A 22567-nucleotide genomic window follows, 5' to 3' on the forward strand; every position below is an offset into this window, starting at 1 on the left:
TCTTTTTATTGAAATTTTTGTATTTGTAGAATCGAACCGCTGTAGTTTTTAATAAAGTATTTATGAGCCTATGCTTACAGTTTCTTATTTTTGCTTATAGAATATGTTGGCATTGTATTACAAAATAAATTTGGGGCCCTGTGTTAAAAACATTATTTATTGAGCAATTCTTACAAATACTTATATGTATCATTAACATTTCACTGGCAAGAATTCAATATTTTTGTAAAGAACATAACATTATTCCCATTAAATTGTGCAGAATATATAACTCAAGGAAATAGAATTTATGTATACAAAAAATTGTTATTGTTTTAAAGCTAAACATGATTTATAGGAATATATTTATTTGCATATTATAAGAATACTATTTCCTTAGTTCACTACAATTATTATTTAGATCTATACATGAGGCAAGAGTGATGAAATATTTAAAGAAATATCCATACCTATGTTATGGGAACTTCAAAAATTTATATACAATATGAATACTATATATGTTGAAAATTTGTAATTAATGTTGTTTGAACAATATTTACAAGTAGAGAATTAACTGAGATACTTTGATATAAAAGGGGAAATAGTACATTTGGTCATATTTTAAGAATAATGTAGTCCTAATCTCAGAATTATAAATTTTCTTCAGAAAACTCAAATCTTAGTGTTAGAAACGTCTTAATAATTACTTAAAACTAATGGAAGACTATCACAAATTTAATTGTACATACGTGAAATTACGAAATAAATGAATATGTGATAACATTGCGATCTGGTATCATTATATCATATCATATGGATATGGTATCAACCGATTATATTGAAGTTCAATGACAGAATTTGCACTTAATAATAAAAATATAAGGATCTTTTTTATCATTGATAAAAAAGAATCTATGATGATAATATGTATATTTTACCACTTTTTATGATTAATATAATATAATACTTTTAACAGCTCTTAACAAAAGAGCAGTATATATTTATTTAGTATATGTAATTAATAATAAAATTCTATTACTATGATATCAATAAATATGTTTTAAATATACAAAATCAAATAATCCACAATCCCCTTTACCGTTTCCTAAATCCATTTCAATTTTAATTACAAACGATGCTATTCAAACTTGATATCTTTTGTATATTATATTACATATGATAACATGATTGGTTATGTTAATGAAGTACCAACTACCTCATGTTTTTCTTTTAATATTTATATGTATTATAAATCACTTAATCACTATACCAGTCTATAATATCAGTCTTAATGCACTTAATTATTTATATAAAATTAGAAAACCCCTTATGTAAATTATTGTATTCTCTTGTGCTTCTTTATCTATAAGTGCACCGGTCTTTGAGAAATTTATTATAAATATAAAATACCATCACCAAAATATTAATAATAAAAATTTCTGCACCCATCAACAATTTTCCAATAACAAAAGATGTTAATTATACGTAAAAGTAGAAACTAATAATTTCTGAATTAGCACCGTTTGTATTGTGTCGTTTAATCAGTAAAATTACAATTGTTTAACAAGATGTCACTATTTACCACTTTGCGATTCCATTTGAAAAAGGTTATCAATTATTTCATATTTTATACACTATGCAACTATATTTTCATTCTAAGATCACAGTGCATTAATAAATAAATAAAATTTCAATTTTACGATACTATATCCAATTTAAGAAATATCGAAGATAAACATATTTTCTTACTTATCGATGTGGAATTCGATATTTCGTTTGTATCGACCGCAGTATCTCGAGATTGAAAATAATCTGTATGCTTCCCATTGGTTTCGAACATCAATTTTACGCGGGAAATAGCCTCTTTCTATAGTTTTCCCGGATGTTGATGGTTACACGATATCTTCTTTCAAAGTTGGTAAGTCCGTTGTTAGTTCGGATTCTTTGCTTTCTTCTTTCGATTCAATTAACGAACTGTAATAAGTATCCATTTCGTCGATCTTACACGACATTCGCCTACTGTTAAAAAATTGTAATTTTTTGTTTTTCATTTGAGAGCCGAACCATTGGGTAGTCAACGTTGATTCTTTCGGATGTACGAAGATTTTGCGAACACCGAGAGCTATAAGTATAGGGCCAATGAGCAACGAAGAATAAATCATTATACTTTGAAAAACCGGTAAGAAATTTAAGTAGAACCAGAAACGAATAAGCATCGATGTTGGCAATTTGGACATTCCCTGGAAAAAATATATTGAAAATTAGATATATTTTTATGGGAAATTTTACAAAATTTATATTTATAATGTATTTATTATATTATATTGATAATATCATGGATTATTTAAATTTATTTGGTAAATCCGAATGTCGAGATATCAATGCTATTGATATATTCGATATTGAAAGTATATGTTCGATACTTGCAATTCGATATTTTTCAGTACTTACGATTTCGAACCACAGTAATGGTAAGACGAAGTTTTCGAATTTTTCTACTCTGGCCATATGTCCGATATTTTGCAAAGCCATGTTGATTTGAAAACGGAAAGCAAACTCTACCGGAAGACCTGACTGTGGTTGAATATATACGAAAGATTCGTGAGCATCACGGTTTGGAGTTAACCCTTCGATAGATTCCAGGATACTTGGATCGGCCTTGTAGAAGTGTGGATACGAGAGAGCAATTGGAAATCCTGCATCATTGTAAAGGTAAGTAATCAACATGAATATATAAATTAATTTCCTTTCTTTTCGTTCTTTTAACTCCATATTCTTAATGTTAATGGTTGTACGAAGATGTCGTCGATTGTTTATTATTACACAGTGTATTTACTCATGTATCTACTAATTTTTTAATATTTACTAGTATGAATGAATTATTCATTCTTCTTTGGTAATTAAAGCAATTAGAGTATATCTACGATTGATATAGGAATTTATCTCCCTAAATGGATCTTTTTTCTATCAAACTATAACTATCAATCTGTCTATCTTGACTATGTTAATTGATACTGTTAGTATGAGTAATGGGAATAAAATTTAACGACACCTTTTGATTTAATGTTAATACGATCCATACTTTGAAACATTTTTAATATTCGTCAATGTAAAATATATATTTTTTTATGCTATTTTTATAATCATTTAAACCATTTTACCGTAATAACAGTCGGTGACATCAATTAAGCCAGGTTTTAAACAATATCCATGGCGGCAGAAACATTTGTTCTCCGGAATGTAAGCACCATTATCCATTATATTTTCGACAAATGTATATTTATATGTATGTAAACCCTTTATTGTTTTTTCTCCAATTCGTGTCTGTAAAATTATGTTTTAATCTTACTTATTATACCCTTCGATAGTAAACATCTACTTAACCTCTAATATTTTATATACTATTTACTATATTTTTGATAATAACTTTCTTTTCATAAATCAATGGTAATTCAAAGTAGTACGAGGATCCTTCGAAGATATATTACAAGATATTATGAAATTATTTGAATACGTAATTCTCAAGTGTTTAACGTGTACGAGCATTGAGATACAACTTACCATGGTGGCACTGCGACAGAGGCTTTTTCTAAAGAATAATACGGTATCGTTCGGCTCGATGTAATTTGCATACTTTGCTCCATCGCTAGCCCCCTTCACATTCGCACATTTTCCTGTCCATTGCGGCAAATTTACATCACCATTATACTTCTCAATCAAACCTGTCCGCCGTATATCCTTCTCGCCGGTATAAACGTTTATGTAATCACCCTCAAAATCGTACATCTGTAGTAAAAAGGAAACACTAAAATCTCTGCAAAATCAGATGTACAGTCGAGATTCGAAGTGATACCTAGCAAAAGGGTAACGACTTTCCAGAAGCTTATAAAATTGTTAGTTAATATTTTTCAAGAGGACCTGATTAAAATTTAAAGTAATAATCGTCTGTGAATTAATTTATTAATATAATTGCGAATTAATAAATTTTCAAAAGAATTGAACAGACAAAGTTGTTAAGAATTTGAAACTCACTCTGTCAATGAGACCTAGTTTGTCAAATTTGATCCACGATGGCATCATCTTATTGCCAAGTGTAACAAGAGTGGATTTGTAGCCAAACATAAATTCTTTAGCAGTCATTCGTACAAGAGGGTACGAATTTGTGTTAACGATTAGTAGATTTAATGCTAATCTGGTTAGATAGGCAGAATTCCTCATTACGTTTGTGATACTCTGAAATGAAAAAAGAGAATTATCTCATAAAAATGTGAAAAATTATTTTGCACTTGAATCCTTTTATAAAGATTCGAAGAGTCGAATAAAATAGCTTCCTGATTATTATCAAGATATACATATAATCGGATTCTAATAAATAAATTTGACGCTAGTGTAAACATTTGTGAATGTTAGCGATGAAACAGTCTAAGCTCGCTATTAATTAGCTATTTATTTTCTTTTCTTCCATTTGTAAGCTCATCAATTTTTGTGTCGCGATATAATTAATCTTCTTTATTATGAAATGTGATTTTTCATGGTCGACGTATTCTACAGTTAATTAACGATGACTTGTTGTCGGAAAATGTTAAAGAGAACATTATTCATTCCCGTATCTTCTGTTAGGCGACTTAATTATGCCGTTTCGTTTTGTCCTCGTACCGAACTAGGGTTTCCCTCATCTTCATTTTCTGTCTGAAAGTTCATTCACGCGGCTGCATTTAATTACATGCATTTACCGATCTATGTATACGACTAGAAGATCTCGCTTTGCGTTAACTATTTTTTTTACTACATATATACATTTGTATGCATGCGCACTGGTACATGTGCTACACACGAATATACATTGATAAATTTTTTCTTTATACTTCGACTGCTATGAATAATTATTGAAATGTTCTGAAGAGGAAATTGCACTTTCGGTTTCACATTTAGCTTTCCCTCTTCGTTGTTGTACGTAACAATCGTTCTTTTTGATGTTTCTAAGAACATAATTTAGAACCGGACACTATAGAGGATGTTGTTATCCGTGTTCATTGATATAGACGTACTTGCAATAACGGAAATTGATGATTAAGTCACTGGAGAGGACTGGTCATAAAACACGTTGTGTACGATGAGAATATTGCATTTCTTGGATTCTTTGGATCTTATTATTATTTGGTTTATTTGTTTTTCTTTGATACAAACTTGTTAATAAAAAGTTTATAGAAGATACAAATAATGCAAAAAGATAATAACTGATGTTAGATTGATCGTAATGTTTGTTTAGTTTTTATGATCATGCAATAATATGTATAAGTTTTTAATTGAACGTTTTAGTCTTTTTTGATTATTACCAGTCCACTAATGGCACATTCAATATTTTAGAATTACTTCACTTTTTATAAAGTCATTGTCGATATGCAAGTAATCGAACGAAGTATGTTATTATGTTGCGTAAAGCTAAGAAATCTATTGATGAAATGTTTAATTCTCTTAAACAATTTGTATAAATTTTACCTTAAAAAAGCACCCTAAATGTATGGTGAAACATTCTCTTGATTCAAGTATTTGATGCTTTCTTGCTTTAAATATGATGCATTCGTCAAGAATGTCTTCGTGCGTCGAATGGAAATTTACCGTGTATGCGTCGGCGATCACGGTTTTTTTCGAATGCAATACAATTCTAGGGAAACAGAGATGTGTCACGCGGAATATTTCGTTCAACCGGTATTTTTCTGTGTTTCAAGGAAATGTTCTTTTATAAACAACACATATAAAGTTGAATTTTAGTATTCATTGTAATGGAACATGATATAGCTGTAAAATTTTACGACGTCGTTGTTAGTTACAACTTGAAATTTTTCCTACCGAGAGAATAGACTTTTTTTGCAGTTAAAATTGAGTATTTTACCCTACGGCATTATTCCACCTCTCTACCTTTAGCTTTCGTGTCTTTAGTAGGACATTCTTTTAAAGGAAATGAATAGATTCGAATATTCTCGATTCCTGGTGAACCACCTTGGACCACTTTACTTAACCAAAGTTTTATTTATCACATATATCAAATATGGTACTCTTTTAAGCCTCAATCTTGCTAGAGTATCTGTATGTTTTTATAGAAGTGGAGATATCAACGAATAATACCAAATACACTGATTCAATTAATCGTGCATTACTGAACAATATGCAATTTTCATGATTAGCTTTCTTTCTGTATGCAGAATTCAAACACAATATTATATAATACTTCCGTCTTTTTTGTCACGATGACCTGTAACCTGCTTTAACGGTAGACCTTGAGCTTTCTGCTTCTAATGAATATCCTATTCAATTTCTGTGACGAAGACTCGATTGGGATGGAATATATCTCCATTCCAATTATTTACATTAACCTGTTCCGTGCTTCTTTTCTTATCCTTAATATTGTAAGATATGGTATTTCTTTCATCTAATAAAGAATTTGCTTTAAGAAAAAAATATTCTTCTTCATTTCAACGAAGAATTCTTTAAAGAGAAGAAAACGGAAGTTTAGCCGTGATACTCATGAAGGAATCGTGCTTGATGAATCATTGACCCTATTGGCAGCTATTCTACGGCTGGATGCAACTTATCAATATATTATTTCTTGCTCTTGAAATTTTACTGATTCTGAGTACTATTAAATATCTCCTTATCAAATATTGTTCTATGTTGACAAATAATAATTTCTCTGCGCAATTACGTTGCAATAAAGTTATCATTTCATAATAAAGAAAACGAGTATAATCAAATGATCTTATTTGAAAGATTGTTTTCTAATTTTGATATTTGCTGAGAACTTGCTGATACAATTCAAAATATAACACGGTAGTACTACAAGTTCAATTGAATTATTAATGATGGATGACTTACTTGTTTCTTAACATTTTAAACTATGATTATGCGATTATCAGATTAAAGGAAGGTACATAAAGGTTCATAAGGCTTATACATTTATACTCTGTTAGCGATGAATTTATATACTAAAGCGCAAGTGCTGAATAAATATGCTAAAACACAATGTAATTAAGTAAACTCGTAACCTTGAAATTTAATTAAGTTGAAGTGTAGAGAATGATTAGTTGTAGTTGATTCATTTGAGCCTGGTAAAGGTTATCATATGATTTAGTATGTGTGTGTCAGTTATATGCGGTTATATAGGTTTATAGGAACACCTTATAGAAATTCTTTATAGGAACAGTTAGTGAATAGAAGCTAAACAGATTTAACTGAGTGAATTATCCGATGTTTGTGCATATGCATATTATGAAATATTAATAATTTTGGAAATATTTATGAATATATATTTTTGTTTGCATTCTGTAAATTAATAGGTTTTTGTAGTCGTCATGAAAATATAAAAATTCAAATATCTGCGAATTTGACGATTTTTAAATTCGAAAATGCGTAAATTAAAAAATTTCAGATGGAATTGACATTTAGCTTTTATATTTATCGAATCGCATACATCGATTAATAAAACCACCGAAATTGTTCATTCATTTTCGAGATTTTCTTCGCTATGATTTAACGTGCATACACATGTACATACTGGTGTAGATTAATCAACATTAAATAAGACTGTCTTGGTAATTGTGTGAAACATTCTCATCCGTTAGTTTCTCCTTCCCATAAAAGTATATAATTAAACAGTTTCGCTTACCAATAAGGCGATGTTCGGTAATATCATTATATCTTCTTCTGTTCCATTGCTCATATGTGGTATATATTGCAACGGGTGATGTAGATACGCCAGCACCGTACCATTGTCATTGAACTGAATATCTTTGTGCTCTAACGATTCCCTAAAAATCAATTATTTTACGACATTAAAGAAAGATATTGAGGCTTTCAAATTGAAATTAAATATCTATGTACGACTGAAAATTTTCATTTTTACGAGTAGCACCTTTAAAAAATAGTCTGTTGAAAATTTTATCTAATTAAACAAGAACGTTACAGCTTTTTAACCTTCCAATTGAAATTTTAATTTGTTTTCAACAATACTGGTCATGGTTAAATTATAGAATTGAATAATTTATAATTAAATTAACAGTATATACTTAATGTGCTCGAAATAATTTCTCTAAATCACTTAAGTTTTATTTAGGTATAATAACTTGATACACTTACCGGTAAACGTAGGGTCCAATTTCCTGGAATCGTAGCTTGCTTTCCTGGCCAGATAAATATTCCTCGTGGTTTGTCACGTTAAAAAGATAGACTTTCAAGTAGAGTTCGATATTCGGTCTTCGCCATATTTCGAATATTTCACCTCCGGGGCTGAACATCACCTTCGCGCGGAAAACTATTTCGTATGGATCGAGCGCCATAAGAACACAGCCGATGGTAATGCCAAAGAATCCCAAAATCATCGGCATGAGAATATCTGCACGGTTTTGAAAAATTAACGGAGTGAGAATTTTAGAGCATTCGATTCGTAATAATTAATATTTGATTCCATCGGATGATAAGATTGTTGATTGGATCGTTTTATCATGTCATTTGTCGACATGGGATACATAGTAGGTGTGAAAATTTCTTGATCGTTATATCGTTTTTATAATGAATTTCAAAAAATACAGATCTATTGAATACGTACAGTATCATGACTAAAATATATTATTATATTCGTCGTTAATGTATAATTTGAACTAAAATAACAATAAAATTTGATGGAAAATTTTTGACAGACTCTTTTGTGACTTCTTTAAATTTAGATAATTATAGTTGCAAATGCCTGTCGAATGTAGAAAGCGAACTTTCGGTTTGTGCATAAATACATCATTTGCGGCTGAAACAAGACTTTTTTCCCCTGTTTGGTAATCAATTGCGTCAACGTGACTCTTCTGGATAAAGTACGATCATCTAACTTTTTTTTCTAGATCGTCTTACGTAATTTCACAGCAACCCGCTTTTCCTATTTTGTGTGACATTGTGAAAAACACTGTTTGGTTCGAGCTACGAGCCCCAGTGTAATATTTCGATTGGTGAAGTTACAACAAAAATGATTCGTATGTTGGAATCGACATTATAAAAAGTGATCTATATCTTGATTTATCGTCGAATGAAAATTAGGCTTGTGAGAATTATGTAACCATTTTTAAAATTATGTTTTTTATTCATTTCATCATCCTTTTACTTATTAATTTTAAATTGTGTAATTATATAATGAATATTGTCCGAATATATTGTTTATCTAGAATTTAAAAGTATCGAGTATTCTCTTGCTCGCTCGGGGAAAAACAAACGCGGACAAATGTCATGGTATGAATCCTTCCATTTTTTAGAGAATCGTATCCTTCAAGAGCTTCGAATTATACAGTCCAGGACCAGAACTTCCGACTTGTTTCAAAATATTACGTGCCGCGAACGGACGACAATTTGTCGAATTTGCATGAGATATATGTACTTGGAATGCACGAGAATTGATTCTAAAATTTGTCGCTTGTGCACATGAAACTGCTCAATGAATTTTAAGAGAATATTCATCAGGCCTCGAAGAAAATATTCGAGGTTTTGCGTCCTTTTTAAAGGAATTTACCTTCGTATTATACTTTTTTTCATAAACTGATGTTTATTTCGATTGTGAATATTTTTAATATCAATTGGAAAATATGTATGTACATTACGCAAATGTTCACCTATTCAGTCTTACGAAGTGGTTAAAGTGCATCTGCTGATGCAATTCAGGTTGTAACATGTACTTGATTTCGATGTTTAAGGTCTCTAACTATACTTCTGGTTAGTTTTGGGTCGATATTTTAATCATTTGATTGTAAATGGCAATTTGAAAAATTTAACAAACGAATAATTAAAAGTTATTTTGTATATTTTCTTTTGCATCTCGATAATGATAATTTCCGATGAAAAATAATTTTCGTCATGCCTAAGCGAAATCATCTAAATTAAGATATTAATTCTTTAATATTAATATAAAGTCTATATAATATTAATATAATACTAATATAAAATTCTTAAATACTAATGGATTGATATTGAAAGGGACACTTTAAAAAGTTCATTTTCTCATGGAAGGGAGCAGAGATCGAAGCATTGATGCACGATAATCAACAATCTGTTCAGTTTTATTTATTCGTCAAGCATTTACGTGTTAGCGTGATGTTGTCGGAATCCTTGGCGGAATAAATTTATTTAAACGGTATATTGTGATATATCAGGAATTTGCATACATGTTATTTATCGAGCGAAAGAAAAGAAGATTACGTAAGGCTTGATTGTTTTCGAGATTAGGAACGAAGGACTCGATGGCCCTGGATTTTGCATAAATCTCTATTTTTGTCTGATCACGTTTACGCGGCTTTGATTTCTTTCTTATCTTCAAATCAAACGACGATGGAAAAGTAGCTGTAGTAGAAAACGACGAAAACAATTAGACAGTGATTTAGGCGTGCAAATGATATGCTAATTTAATGACTTAGTGGCCACGTGTAATATATCGCATATATGTAAAATCCTACGGATAAAGATCGTCTAGATCTTTGATTACTTTTAATTTCTGCGCATTTTCTGTTTCCTGTTTTCCTTTTTTTCTGAACTTGATCACGAGACTGACTTAGTTGAACCACCTGATATACGTAATTGTACGCACTATTACTGTCTGTGCGTTACACACCCATGATATTCATCGAAAAACGATGAACGTGTAACCGATTGCTTTGGTAACCGTTAAGTAATCTTCTCGTAGATCACCAGGAATACTAATGTGTCGCGGAAATACAATCGCAAATATCGAACCCCGTGCGTTCCTTCGAAGGACGTGCATACCTGTCGATCGATATAGGTCGTCTTCAATCATATTGAATTTTTTGAATACGATTTAAGTATAAGACTGTCCAAATATCTGTAAAGTATTATGAAATTAAATCCTGTTCTTCAATCGTTCGATAGCGTATTTGAGACTTCAGCTAATCATGGCAATTAGACAGGTTAGACTTAGAAATTGATCGTTATAAATAATCGATTGGTATAAATAACTTCAACTCGTAAGATAATCGCTCAATTAAGACATCGTACGATGTTATCTCCGGCAACACGCCGTGCAATTGTCACGTAGTACGTGATAAGAGAGAAAATGTAAAAATAAAAGTAGCGAGACGCGGATTGATCATACGTCATTTTCTCGGGAGATGAAAATTTAATGAGATGTTTCGAGTATCAACACCTCGCGGCGATTGTAAGCTAGAAAAAGACAGCTAACGATAAGTACTTAATTATAAGCGTGTGCACGAGAACCTTTCCAACATCATAAAGAAATGAGAATGATTTCCTAAAACGATTTTACGTAGAAGAACGATTATTTTATGTCATCAAGTTCGTTGATGATTGGAAATTATTTCTGACATTTCAAAGTGGCGAACACCGCTAAGTTCGATATATGAATACTAAAATTCTGGTGAGTGATCGAAGATTAGCAAATACTTTATAGGCCTATAGGTTTCGTAGAAGGAATCGTTTTGCTCTCGACTATTGCAAGATCGCTGGCAGTGCGGCACGATGTGGTAATAATTTTCCGGCGGTAATCGGGACGCGACTGCAAATACGCCATCCAATAGAAAGTGCATATTTGCCCCGTGTCTCGTTATATTTTATATCCAAGGAATCGCGGCTCTTTTGTGGATGTTCACTTTGACGAAACATCTAGCTTCCATACACGGAACAGGAAATTACAAAATACATATCTATTCGTGGGCAACGACGCCGTCTTATAGCAATCTTCCAACAAAATGTTACAAATCATCACGTAAATTGTAGATTATTAATCACAAGACTTCACTTACTATTATATCTTACATGTTACTTTTATAAAAAACGTAGTTATTCTTATACGTATACATTAAGCAATATGATAAAAATTAATAAGCACATATATGTAATCATGCTTCGATCTCCATAAAATTAACGTATACTCGCATGTGTGTTATGTGTATACTCGCATTGCTAAAACAGCAAATTTAATAGCAGTCATTTTCACTGATTTGGTGTTAAAATTGATATAAAAATGAAATACTATAGTATCATATTAGTGAAATCAACGAAGATTCTATTATCTATCGGTTAGAGCAAAAAGCTATATTAATATTCAATCTGATCTCATTTTCGAATTAGTTCCTTGTACATTGATTAATACGTAATTACGGCACTTATCGTCAATGCGAAATGCGAGCTCGTGTTCATTAACTAGATACATAGCATTATCGGTTAACCGACGCCTGCACGTGTGACTGCACACAATTTATTGTCAGATTAGCTGGTTGATGACTTCCATACGATCATTTGCTTGCAACGAACAATGCACTTTGAGACAAAAGCAACCTGAAGCATCGTTCGTTTAATAGTTTATGGATCTTTTTATACCGGTCGCGACTCGCGAAGTTGTGTAATGTAAATAAATCCCACGAAGGTATGGCACGTGCAAATTTTTCTTTTTTGTAGAACCTTGTTCGCAATGTGAACAAGGTAATAATGAAATGTTTTAGTTGCGTGCCGAGTCTACCTTTCTTAGGTTCCGACTTCGTACTGCAGGTACTTTTATTGTCATCTTTCTCCTCCATTTTATTTATGCAATCGCCACTTGAATGAAAGATCAAGATCGCGATTCTGAATGCATCGTACGTCTTTATAACTTTTGTCTTCTTTTATTTTTTATTTTCTCTATAGTTACGCACTCACTTGAGAGACTTCTAAATATATTCGTAACTTCATAATTTTCATTCATATGTAATTTTCATTCAGATTGCAGCATTCATTAGCGCGTGTATTCAATATTTTGATCTTTCATAGTGCGTATTTTTATATTCTTTATTCTTCTCTATTCTTATGTAGGAATTCCCATAAAATGTGCAGTAAGTATTACTCGGTAATCTTGTCTAAGAGTTAAGCTAAAATGCTAGATAAAATGGCTAGATAAAAACAAGCACTTTGCAGAGGTATGTTGAGGATATTGTTTTCACTGTATCAGAGGAGATCGTAAAATTCTAGAAAGTGGTAATTCATCTGCATGCGTAACAACGTTGTTTCGTAGTTTTGAAATATTCGCGTAATGACAGATTACGAGAATTCATTTACCGTGATCTTTCCCCTTTCTATTATTTCACAAGCGTTCGATCAATTGAAAAGTTCTATAGATCCCCTATTTCATGCCTTCCACCATTCATCATTCCTATTCTTTTCTCGTGTCTTCAGCAGGTGCATCGTGTGACCTTAGGTGAGAGATTTAGCAAGACACGTTCCATTCGCTTAATTTAGGAGCTGACTTTTTTCAGTGAGTAAAAATCGTCAATTCTCATGCGTTGAATTAACATTCCGATGGGTACATCAAATGCCAGCAACGAACGACCAAATTACGAAGTCTCGCGTTGGTATTTTTAAGTGGAACCACCTTGCGCAAACGCCATGTAAATGAACTGGACGTACTTTGCAATACGATAAATTTATGAGATAGAGGTAGTACCATATATTTTCCTAATGTAATTATCAGGTGGTAAATAATAGCTATTCTTTCACTTAATCTGTCTACTTATTTATTTATTATATTTATGATTTTATGTATTGATTTATTTGATTTTATATTTCGATCTTTGATTTTATCGGCGTTCAACTTTTTATTCTTATGATGTATGCAAGATTTCTTGAATATTAATTCAATATTAAGGCGAACACTTTCGCGAGGTTGAGAAATCCGGGCACTCCTCCGTAGTAATGTACTAAACAGGGCCGGAGGGGTGAGTGGGTTGATGGTGGGCTTAAAAAAAGAAGGTGATAAATAACAGGCAGGAAAGGATATAGAAAGTGCGAGAAACAGCGTATTTGTCATTAGAAATAGCGAATTTAGGAAACAACTGAAAAGTTTTCAACAACTTGTTAACGTTATATCGTTGATATAATAGATATCTTTCTGATAGATACGCGTGGAAATTTGATTTTTAAATTTAAGCATTTCTAAATTTGATTGTTTCTTGTTTTCATATTTTTTGAATTTCAAATGAATGTTTTTACTATACATCCCGATTTATGTGGACTACTCTACAATGCGATAGGAATTCCTAATACAATTAATGCACTTATGCGTATTCAAATGAATAAAATAGCCTGTCAGAGATGGTAAATTTTTGTTAAAGATCGTAAAAAAAGAAACGCATTTCTTTACAACGATATGATTGTTATTGCTGCTGGTTGGTTCAATAGACTCAGTTGTAAGTATGATATAAATATCAAAAAAGAAAAAGAAAATGATTGATAAAGACGATCGGAATGAGTTCTTTCTGTAAAATAACTCGTCAAGAAGCAAAGCTCGATCTAAGGAGAGAATACTGTTCGACGTTAATGGTTTTTCATTCTCCGATTTTGCTTTCATCTTTTCGTCTACTTGTATAATTTCCTGCATACCAAGCAAATTGGTCACTCTTTTTATTATCTACCTTGCTAAACCGCATCGGGAAAATGGTAGATGGCAATGTTGTGTTGCACCGGTTACAAGAACAGGTTTATCGAAGCTAAGGCGATACGAAAGAATAACCTTGCGTTCGACAGGAGACTGCCTACTACATTAAAATACCAAATTAGAGAAGCAACCACCATAATAACCGTTATTTTTGAACGTGTTGATAACCCTACAAATCAAACGTTAATGCAATTAACCCAGTCATCATAAGATAGTATCTCTTTCGGCCTCGATTGGTTGTATTTTTATCCATCCATCCTTTTTTTATTTTTTATAATGTAAATATAGATGCTAATGAGTTAATAATAGATTATACTATTAAAAAATTCCTTAAGCATCGTTTATCATGCTGTTGGATAGATATGTGCGAGGTGTCTGGAAGTTTCTGATACTTTATTTTTGTCCCTTTTCGTCTCGATGAACCGGTTTTGGTGGAAGTATCTGGTTGTTCTTTTATAAACGATTTCAATACCATTGCCAAGTTATAAGAACTCCGAATCGAGGCGTTTGAAATATGTATAAATTAGTCTTTACTTTGATAGAAAAGAAGCAAGCTACCGACAGCTTCTTTAGAGATCTTTAATCTTTCGTGCTTGTCAAGAACAATTAAATTTATCCTGTGTGAATCTCTTTAGCATTTTGCATCGTTTTCGTTACCTTTTATTTCTTAAAGAAAGAAAACATTCTCTAGAAATTTAGTAGAAAAACAATTTTGGAATGCCATTTTATGCCACTCGAATACAGTACATAAGATATGCACACATTTTTCTAATTAAACGTATCGCTAATCACGCAAGGGATTGTTTATAGTTCAACTTGAGTGATTGAAAATGTTTTGACATTTCAACTATCAAGTTTGAATAAGTATTCAACAAGTAATCTTAACGACAATGAAGCTATACACAGGAAAAATGCACCATTCACTAACGTTACAGATAACTTTATCAAAGGTTTAAGGGCAAACTGATAAGATATGAATGCACACTAATACTAACGAAGCTATGATGCATTTCTTGAGGAACGCGGCCTCATTTGTAAGTTTCTGGTAATACGTATTACATGGGAATGTGATAAATATTCGATAACTCAATTACTTCAGTGCAAAATGTTAATACCCTGATGAGAGTGGTCAATATTTTTGTACATATTGGTTACGTTACTACTTATACTATCTGATTTCGAAGAAATGAGTCACGTTAAATATTGCTGCAAAAATATATGTTAATAGATTCTTGTGGTGTATCGAGCCGTATATCGAGGATCTAGCTATTACGAGTGACGAGTAAATGTTTTGAATTCGAAATAAAGACCCGTTGGATGTTCTTGTTTTTTTATCAGATATGTATTTTACCGTCGTTCAGTGCACTCTGAATGTTTTCATCGATTTTAAAGTGAACAGATTATCCGTTCGAATCTTCGAGAATTAGTAATTTCAAAAAACTTTATTTCGAAGAAGTTCGAGTCATCGCCATTTGGAATGACAAATTGACCGTTATTGCCTACTTATCTTTTACTGGCTTACTCATTTTTCTTGCCATTCTTTTTCTTCTGAATTATTAGGTATATTAAATTACTTTATAATAGCATTCGGTTTATTAATTTTTTACAGGTCAATTTGCAAATGACAATAAGCCACATAAAGTCGTTAGAAAATTTCATTAGTGATTCATTGCAGTAATTCATCAGAAGGTTTATTCTCTCGAGGAAAAGCTAGATTATCTTGTTACTTGAAATATGCATTCAGTTAAGATTCTGATTAGAAGATTACCTTAATTTGTATTGTTAAAACACCAGTTTATACGGCATTGAACGAAGAAGGAAGCTTTTCATATTCGAGGATTCTATGGCGTTCTTGCGATTCTCCGACGCGTGTGTCCAGGAAGGATAATCATTATTAGCATAAAGTACGCGTGCCGTTTTTTTATTGCTTCATTGAAATCTTCATATGGAGACGGACATTCTCCTTTCTTTTTCCTTTGTTCTCAGCGAGTAGGAATTGCGATTGCTTTGTCACACGTACCGGCTATCATAAACGAATAAAGAGAGAATGAGAACCGCTTATTTTCCAAATTGAAACTTGTAACCTGTACTAGCTGTAACTCATTATGGAAATTTTGTTGTCTTTAATTGATGTTTTTTAATCTACCTATTAAGATATTTGAAAACTTTTCATAAAATTGCTTTAATATCTTCACTATTTCTACACTATTCGCTATTTTCACTCTTTTAAATAAGAACCATTAATTTTTCAAGCAATAATTGTAATTTTACAGCATTATTCTTCATTCATTTCTAATAAACGAATGATACATACGTAGCTGTACAATATTAATAGGACATAGATAAATGATGAATATATGGCGAAAATAGATTATGATTTTTAGCGTATATTTGCAAAGCATCAAACATATAATCTGTTTACAAAATTATCAATTTACTAATAACCATAAAATGTTTTATTGACATTTGACACAGAAATGAAAGGCGATAGCGATATCAAAAGTAAATTCGTTGATAAACTACCCGAGTGGTATATCACTCACTTCGTAGACAAATTTTTATAATTTTTTATTTGTATTCCATAGTCCGAATGTCATTTAATCTCATGTTAAAAAATGTCGAAACGAGATTGTTAAACCTCGTAATGTCCTAAATTTAATTTTATCGTTCCTCTAGATAAATATAATCTATGAATAGATACCAGAAATTTTTGGAGTCAGAAGCTACATGAGAAAGTAACGTCCAGAATAATTGCAGTGTAATTTACGAATGAGTGACAGAAATTTTTAAAAGTTATACAAGGCATATAATTGACAAAAAACAATACGAAGCGTAAAAAGCACTGTTTTTTATGATCTCTTAATTCTTCTGTCATTTAATTAGTTCCACGATATTAACATAATTCTTTCTTCAATAAACAGCTTCCCTCTTTGTTAACAACGATTATTTAGATCTATCTAAAGTAAAGGATTAGAATTGATGTGACATTACGTAATAAATAAAACGTTGAATAAAAATGAACAAAGAATAATTGAAGCATAAATAGCCGGGGGCGAATTCTATCTCACGAATCTCACGTGTAACTGTATCAGATACGGTAATTCGATCATTTTAGGCGATAACTGAAACGTTGGCATGAAGATGTTGCACGATTATAGATTTATACTAGGGAGTAATTATTATAATATTATTATATATTATAATTATTCTATAAAAAAGAGTCGTGTCATACCATTCCATTTCATTGCATTACTTGATGTTGCGTCCACTTGTCGAATAACACCATGATAATGCATAATTTACCGTGAATGCGTGAATTCACTGATATTTGCTATAAATACGTATCATTTGCACTACGATCGTATTTTTAGTTAGATACACTCGATAATTTCAGGAAATTCTATAAATTGGCGTTTTATGGTAGATTTGTAATTGGCTGATTTGTTGCAGCTTCGATTCGTCATCGTCATTATCAGCGATATAAACGTATTTATTGTATGAAATTTAATGTCTTGAATGGAGAGTAATACAAATTTTATCTTAATATTTAATTTTATCTTATCTTATAAATTTTTCACAGAAAGATTCAGCGTGAATTAATTTTCGAATCGACAATTCAGACTATAGTATATGAACATTTATAAATTCGTCCCGTCGAATGGAAACTTAACAAAGAGGCAATTACGAATTCACCGTGCAGCTTTTGAATTTACAATTTCCGCATTTAAAAGCAATTACTTACTTCTCCATCGACTTGGCCTTTTATGCGTATGCACCGAGAGAGCCGTATTAATGAAATGATTCATGACAATCGAAGACTTTCTTCTTAAATCGCTTGCCCTCCGACTCATCGCCATCTCCTCGGATTCGCTGGAGTCGCTCTGATTTTGATTCGCGTTGACGTTCGAGTAGCGTCGACCGGTGATTTTGCTCCATATCATCGTAATTTCCTTCATGGCGTAACAGTAGGCACAATCTCTTTTGTGTTAGCGAAGAAAGTCCATAACAAAAGGCACCCGCACGAGAGATTTCGTATTATATATAATTCACTTGGCGTGTTACGAAAATTGCATGATAATAATTTCAGTTCTTTGACAGAGAATTCACGAAAAAAAAATTCGAACAAATCAGATGTAGAAACGAATCAACATCCACGTAACAAACTTTCGACTCAAATAAAGTTCAAGTTCAATACACTATATAACGGTTCCTTCAGTCACACTGTGTGATAACTTTAACGATACTATGGTGTCCAATAGTCGATCGTGGACAGTTCTCGAGTCGATTAAAGATTCTTCTTCGTGAAATTCGACGATTTGAATTCGTGAAAACGTTACCAACGAATAGCTCGATTTGGACGATCGTTGATTGATCACTGAACGATTCTAACTCGTCACGCTACATAAATGGTCAGAAGAATCGTGCACTCGATCGTTCTCGGTCGACAATCAACTGTTCTCTCGGTCTCGGTGCGAACCGTGTGCGCTTCTGTACAAAAGTGACGAAACCATGGAACAGCAGAGTTCAAAAAATGTATTAAAGTCACTCTCGACCCCCACTTGCCTTTCAACCTGCTACTCGCGGTTCGTAGCACGTGGAGTACTGGCCACTCAGCAAGTCGTATAGGTGCCCCACCACCAGGTAGGAAAGATCAGTTGTTGCTTGAGAAAGATGAGGTGAAGGATAATGCAGCGCAACACTTACAACGTGCCACTCGGTTGCACTGATCAAAGGTCAATGGAATATTGTTGCGATCGATCATATATGCCAGTCAGGGGATGTCCGGCCGTTTCTTTATCGTTCAGGGCAGGTTCGTAACGCGGGGAAAGCTATTCGACGCGCGATTTGTTCGAGATTCTATAGTTCGAGAAGTAGGCAGTTTGTATGCTGGGGTCGTTTTCCCGTGTCTCGCTTCTGAAAAGATTACAAATTGATTTTCTTGTGTTGGTTAGGTTTCTGTTAGTGTATATGCCAGATTTAGTATGAACGGTAAAAACAATCGAGGAAATTGGAGCTAGAAAATTACTGTTTCACTTATTTGTGGAACAATGGCGTCATTAGGGCAATGTTTGTTTAGCAATTGATATCGTACGCGCAACTTAGCGAAGAATGATACAATTTACGAGATCAGGAAAAATAGTAGGATTTGTTTTACTTAAAGTACATAAAGATTTTTCTCTTAAAATTTAACTTTATGCAGTTTTTACTGCAATTTTCTGAAAACAAAAATTTTCTCCGTCCTTGTTCCATTTTGTCTCCGAGTTCCTCGTGTATGTTGCAAAAACGATAAAACAAAACGAAGCATTTGCTCATTTATGGTAATACATAATGTTCTGTGAACGAAGGAAAAAGTTTGCCAAAATGTTGCGTATCGTTCCGAATCAACCCAAACGCAGATAATCTTCGTTTCGAAAGAAATTTATTTGACGCCTCGGTTGATTTTCTACTAGCGGGAATATTATCACGAATTCCACTGGCTTCCTTTCGATTACGGATTCATAAAGATGAGATTCGAAAGAATCTTTCCGCTCGTCGGATCCCTAAACGACAACAACCGTTTCGTATAGGAATTTTTTCTCGATCGAATGATTAATATGTTTACAGGGTGTATAATGATGTATAGCGTCGCGGTAAAAGTTTTTATTGATCAGATTTCTGCAAATTCACGCTATCAGATGTAAATAATATCTACATGTATACGTCAGTAATAAACTGTGGACATACCTTTTTTATAATCTAGTTTAAAGTACTGCCACACGTTGTAACGAAGACATTCATCAACGTCAAGGAATAAAGGAATTTCTATTTACATAAATAAGTCATGACACTGTCCTGTGGCTGAATTGTTTATTCAGTTACTTGGAATGAATTATTGAATGTTGATAATAAAAGACAAGGATTTTTTGCTGTAAAAAAATTCAGACAAAATAAAAATTCAGGTAAACTAGATTTATATTAAACTTTCTATGAGATTGTGTTTGGCTGTTTTCGAAAGGAATAGTCTGTCGCATCTATGCTGTTGTATGTTGTATGCACTTATGTATGTATATATGCATTTCAGTTGTTCAAGTTGATTAATCATACTCATATAAGTTTATGACCCGTGATCGAATAAATAAATGATTACAATTATACGTATCGTTTGTGACTATGATCTCATGTTAATTACAAAACTTTCAGTCCAAGTTGGTTACTCGTTTAACCTTTTATGGGCTAATTTGCAAAGATTTAGTTTCAAAAAAATTTCGCCACAGCGTGCACGAATGCCAGAATACTTAAATTCTTTAACGAAAGAAATAAAGCACTCTCATAACTGGTTATAACAGCGTGTAATGCTGTGTATCCTTGTACATGCAGGCAAAGTTTCGTGAATTGTGTCATTGTTCTGTCTACCTTATTATAGTAACTCATATAATTATTAATCTATTATAATTATAATTTATTTTATATTACTACGTTAACCAACATGAAAGTCGCAAGTTTTTATTCGTACATTATTACATTTAAATATCGCAGTGGAGGAAATAATAAACATGATTAATAATATGTAACACTTGAAGATCTTTTGCGTCCTTTGCACATGATCAGCAATAATTACATTTCAAGGATATCAGTAAGAATTAAATATCGTTTCGTTGCTGGTATCCAATTACGTATGGTGTATATATACATATGTACATATAAAAGATAGGATTAAAACAAAGGTGGTAGGATATGTATTTCACCATGGATAAATTTTGAAATAGACGATCGAACAAGTTTATATATGCCTGGAGTCAAGGACCTGTAATACATTGTGCACTTCAAGGTTAATCATTCCATGAATGTTCGTACATAAGAAAGAATCTTAATCTTAGTAGAAATGTATAGATTACGAAATCAATTCTGCTTATGATTCAAGAGTGAGTGTAATTCTTTTACACTCACTTTTACAAATTCATTCATTTGCTTACCTTAACGGATATAAACACTTTATGTAATGGTAAATGATAAAGGCTAAAATTAGACAAAATAAAAGAGTTAGCCACAAATTAAAGGAGAATAGCAAAAAGAAGAAATGGTAATCGAGAATCGTCAATGATAGAAGCTAAAAATAAATCGATGATGGGCTATGCGTGAACTCGGTGGAGATATTTTTGTGATCGTCACATTTCCACCTCTTCAATACTGGTTGGGGCCAGAGTTTCTATCTATGCTTTGGATAGAGAAATCACGCAGACTGTAAGTTCAGTACCAAAGAAAAGTTTCTACGCGTCAGATAAAGCAATAGCATCGTAAGTAAGAAAACGAAGATAAGCTGACACGCCAATGCTCGAGGAAAATAGCTTTAATTTTAAATCTTCGATACCCTGGTAACACATATATTCAACGTTTATTCAATAATCACATTTATTACATCATTTACCAATCTATCTAAGGGGAATCGGTATCAAAGGTTAATCGTTTTAAATCTTTGAATCAATGTTAATGTATGCCATAAATCTCGACAAAGAGCATTCTACGTTCGTAAGACTATACGTGAAAGGAGCAAAGATAAAAGTGGAAATTCTTGAAATTATTGAAATAGGAATATCTGAGGTGTTGTGCATCGTCATTGTTTATTTCGGTCTGTCTCGTTGCAATTTACTTAGAAAACTTCTTGATTTGAGAAGATGATCGATAGAAGCTCCGTGGCGTACATTCGCTTACTGAATATTCCTTGCGCGCATATATGTATCATAATCAAACAAGAAACCAAAAATTAAAGTAGCCAACGTCGTCTGATTAATAATTAGTCACGAGCAAGCGTACTTCTTTCGAATTGAACTCTTCCAATAAAAATTTCCATACGTTTACTGTATGTACCGAAAATTCTAGATACCAACGTTCTTCTTTGTTTCTACCCTGTTACATTAGTTCGTCTTCTTTTCGTTCGAGATGAAATTAATTCTAACTAGAAGCAACGGGCTGTTTTTATCGTTCAATTAAGAATCACATTAATATGAAGGAATGGGAAATCGATCGAACATCCGTTTCCTTGATATTTTTCTGTATCTTCCCGCTTTCAATGCGTTATTATGTTTTTTTACTCGTAATATAATTGAGACCTTGTACTACAATTCACAACCAGGCTGCAAATTGTAC

At 32.3% G+C, this 22567-nt stretch overlaps 1 protein-coding gene across 1 annotated transcript; it reads right to left on the reverse strand.

Moving 5' to 3' along the window:
- Positions 1-135: 135 nt before the first annotated feature.
- On the reverse strand, positions 136-18961 carry LOC100748944 (scavenger receptor class B member 1-like). The gene is made up of 8 exons (XM_003494056.4): positions 18186-18961; positions 8113-8368; positions 7643-7784; positions 4012-4212; positions 3541-3765; positions 3141-3303; positions 2431-2675; positions 136-2219 (listed from the first exon to the last, which is right to left on the reverse strand). Exons 1-8 carry the CDS (start codon positions 18397-18399, stop codon positions 1872-1874), a joined length of 1794 nt encoding a protein of 597 aa, XP_003494104.1. The 5' UTR covers positions 18400-18961; the 3' UTR covers positions 136-1871.
- Positions 18962-22567: the final 3606 nt, after the last annotated feature.

This window comes from Bombus impatiens, unplaced genomic scaffold (assembly GCF_000188095.3).
Source record: "Bombus impatiens unplaced genomic scaffold, BIMP_2.2 scf_1461, whole genome shotgun sequence".
Lineage (NCBI taxonomy): Eukaryota > Metazoa > Arthropoda > Insecta > Hymenoptera > Apidae > Bombus > Bombus impatiens.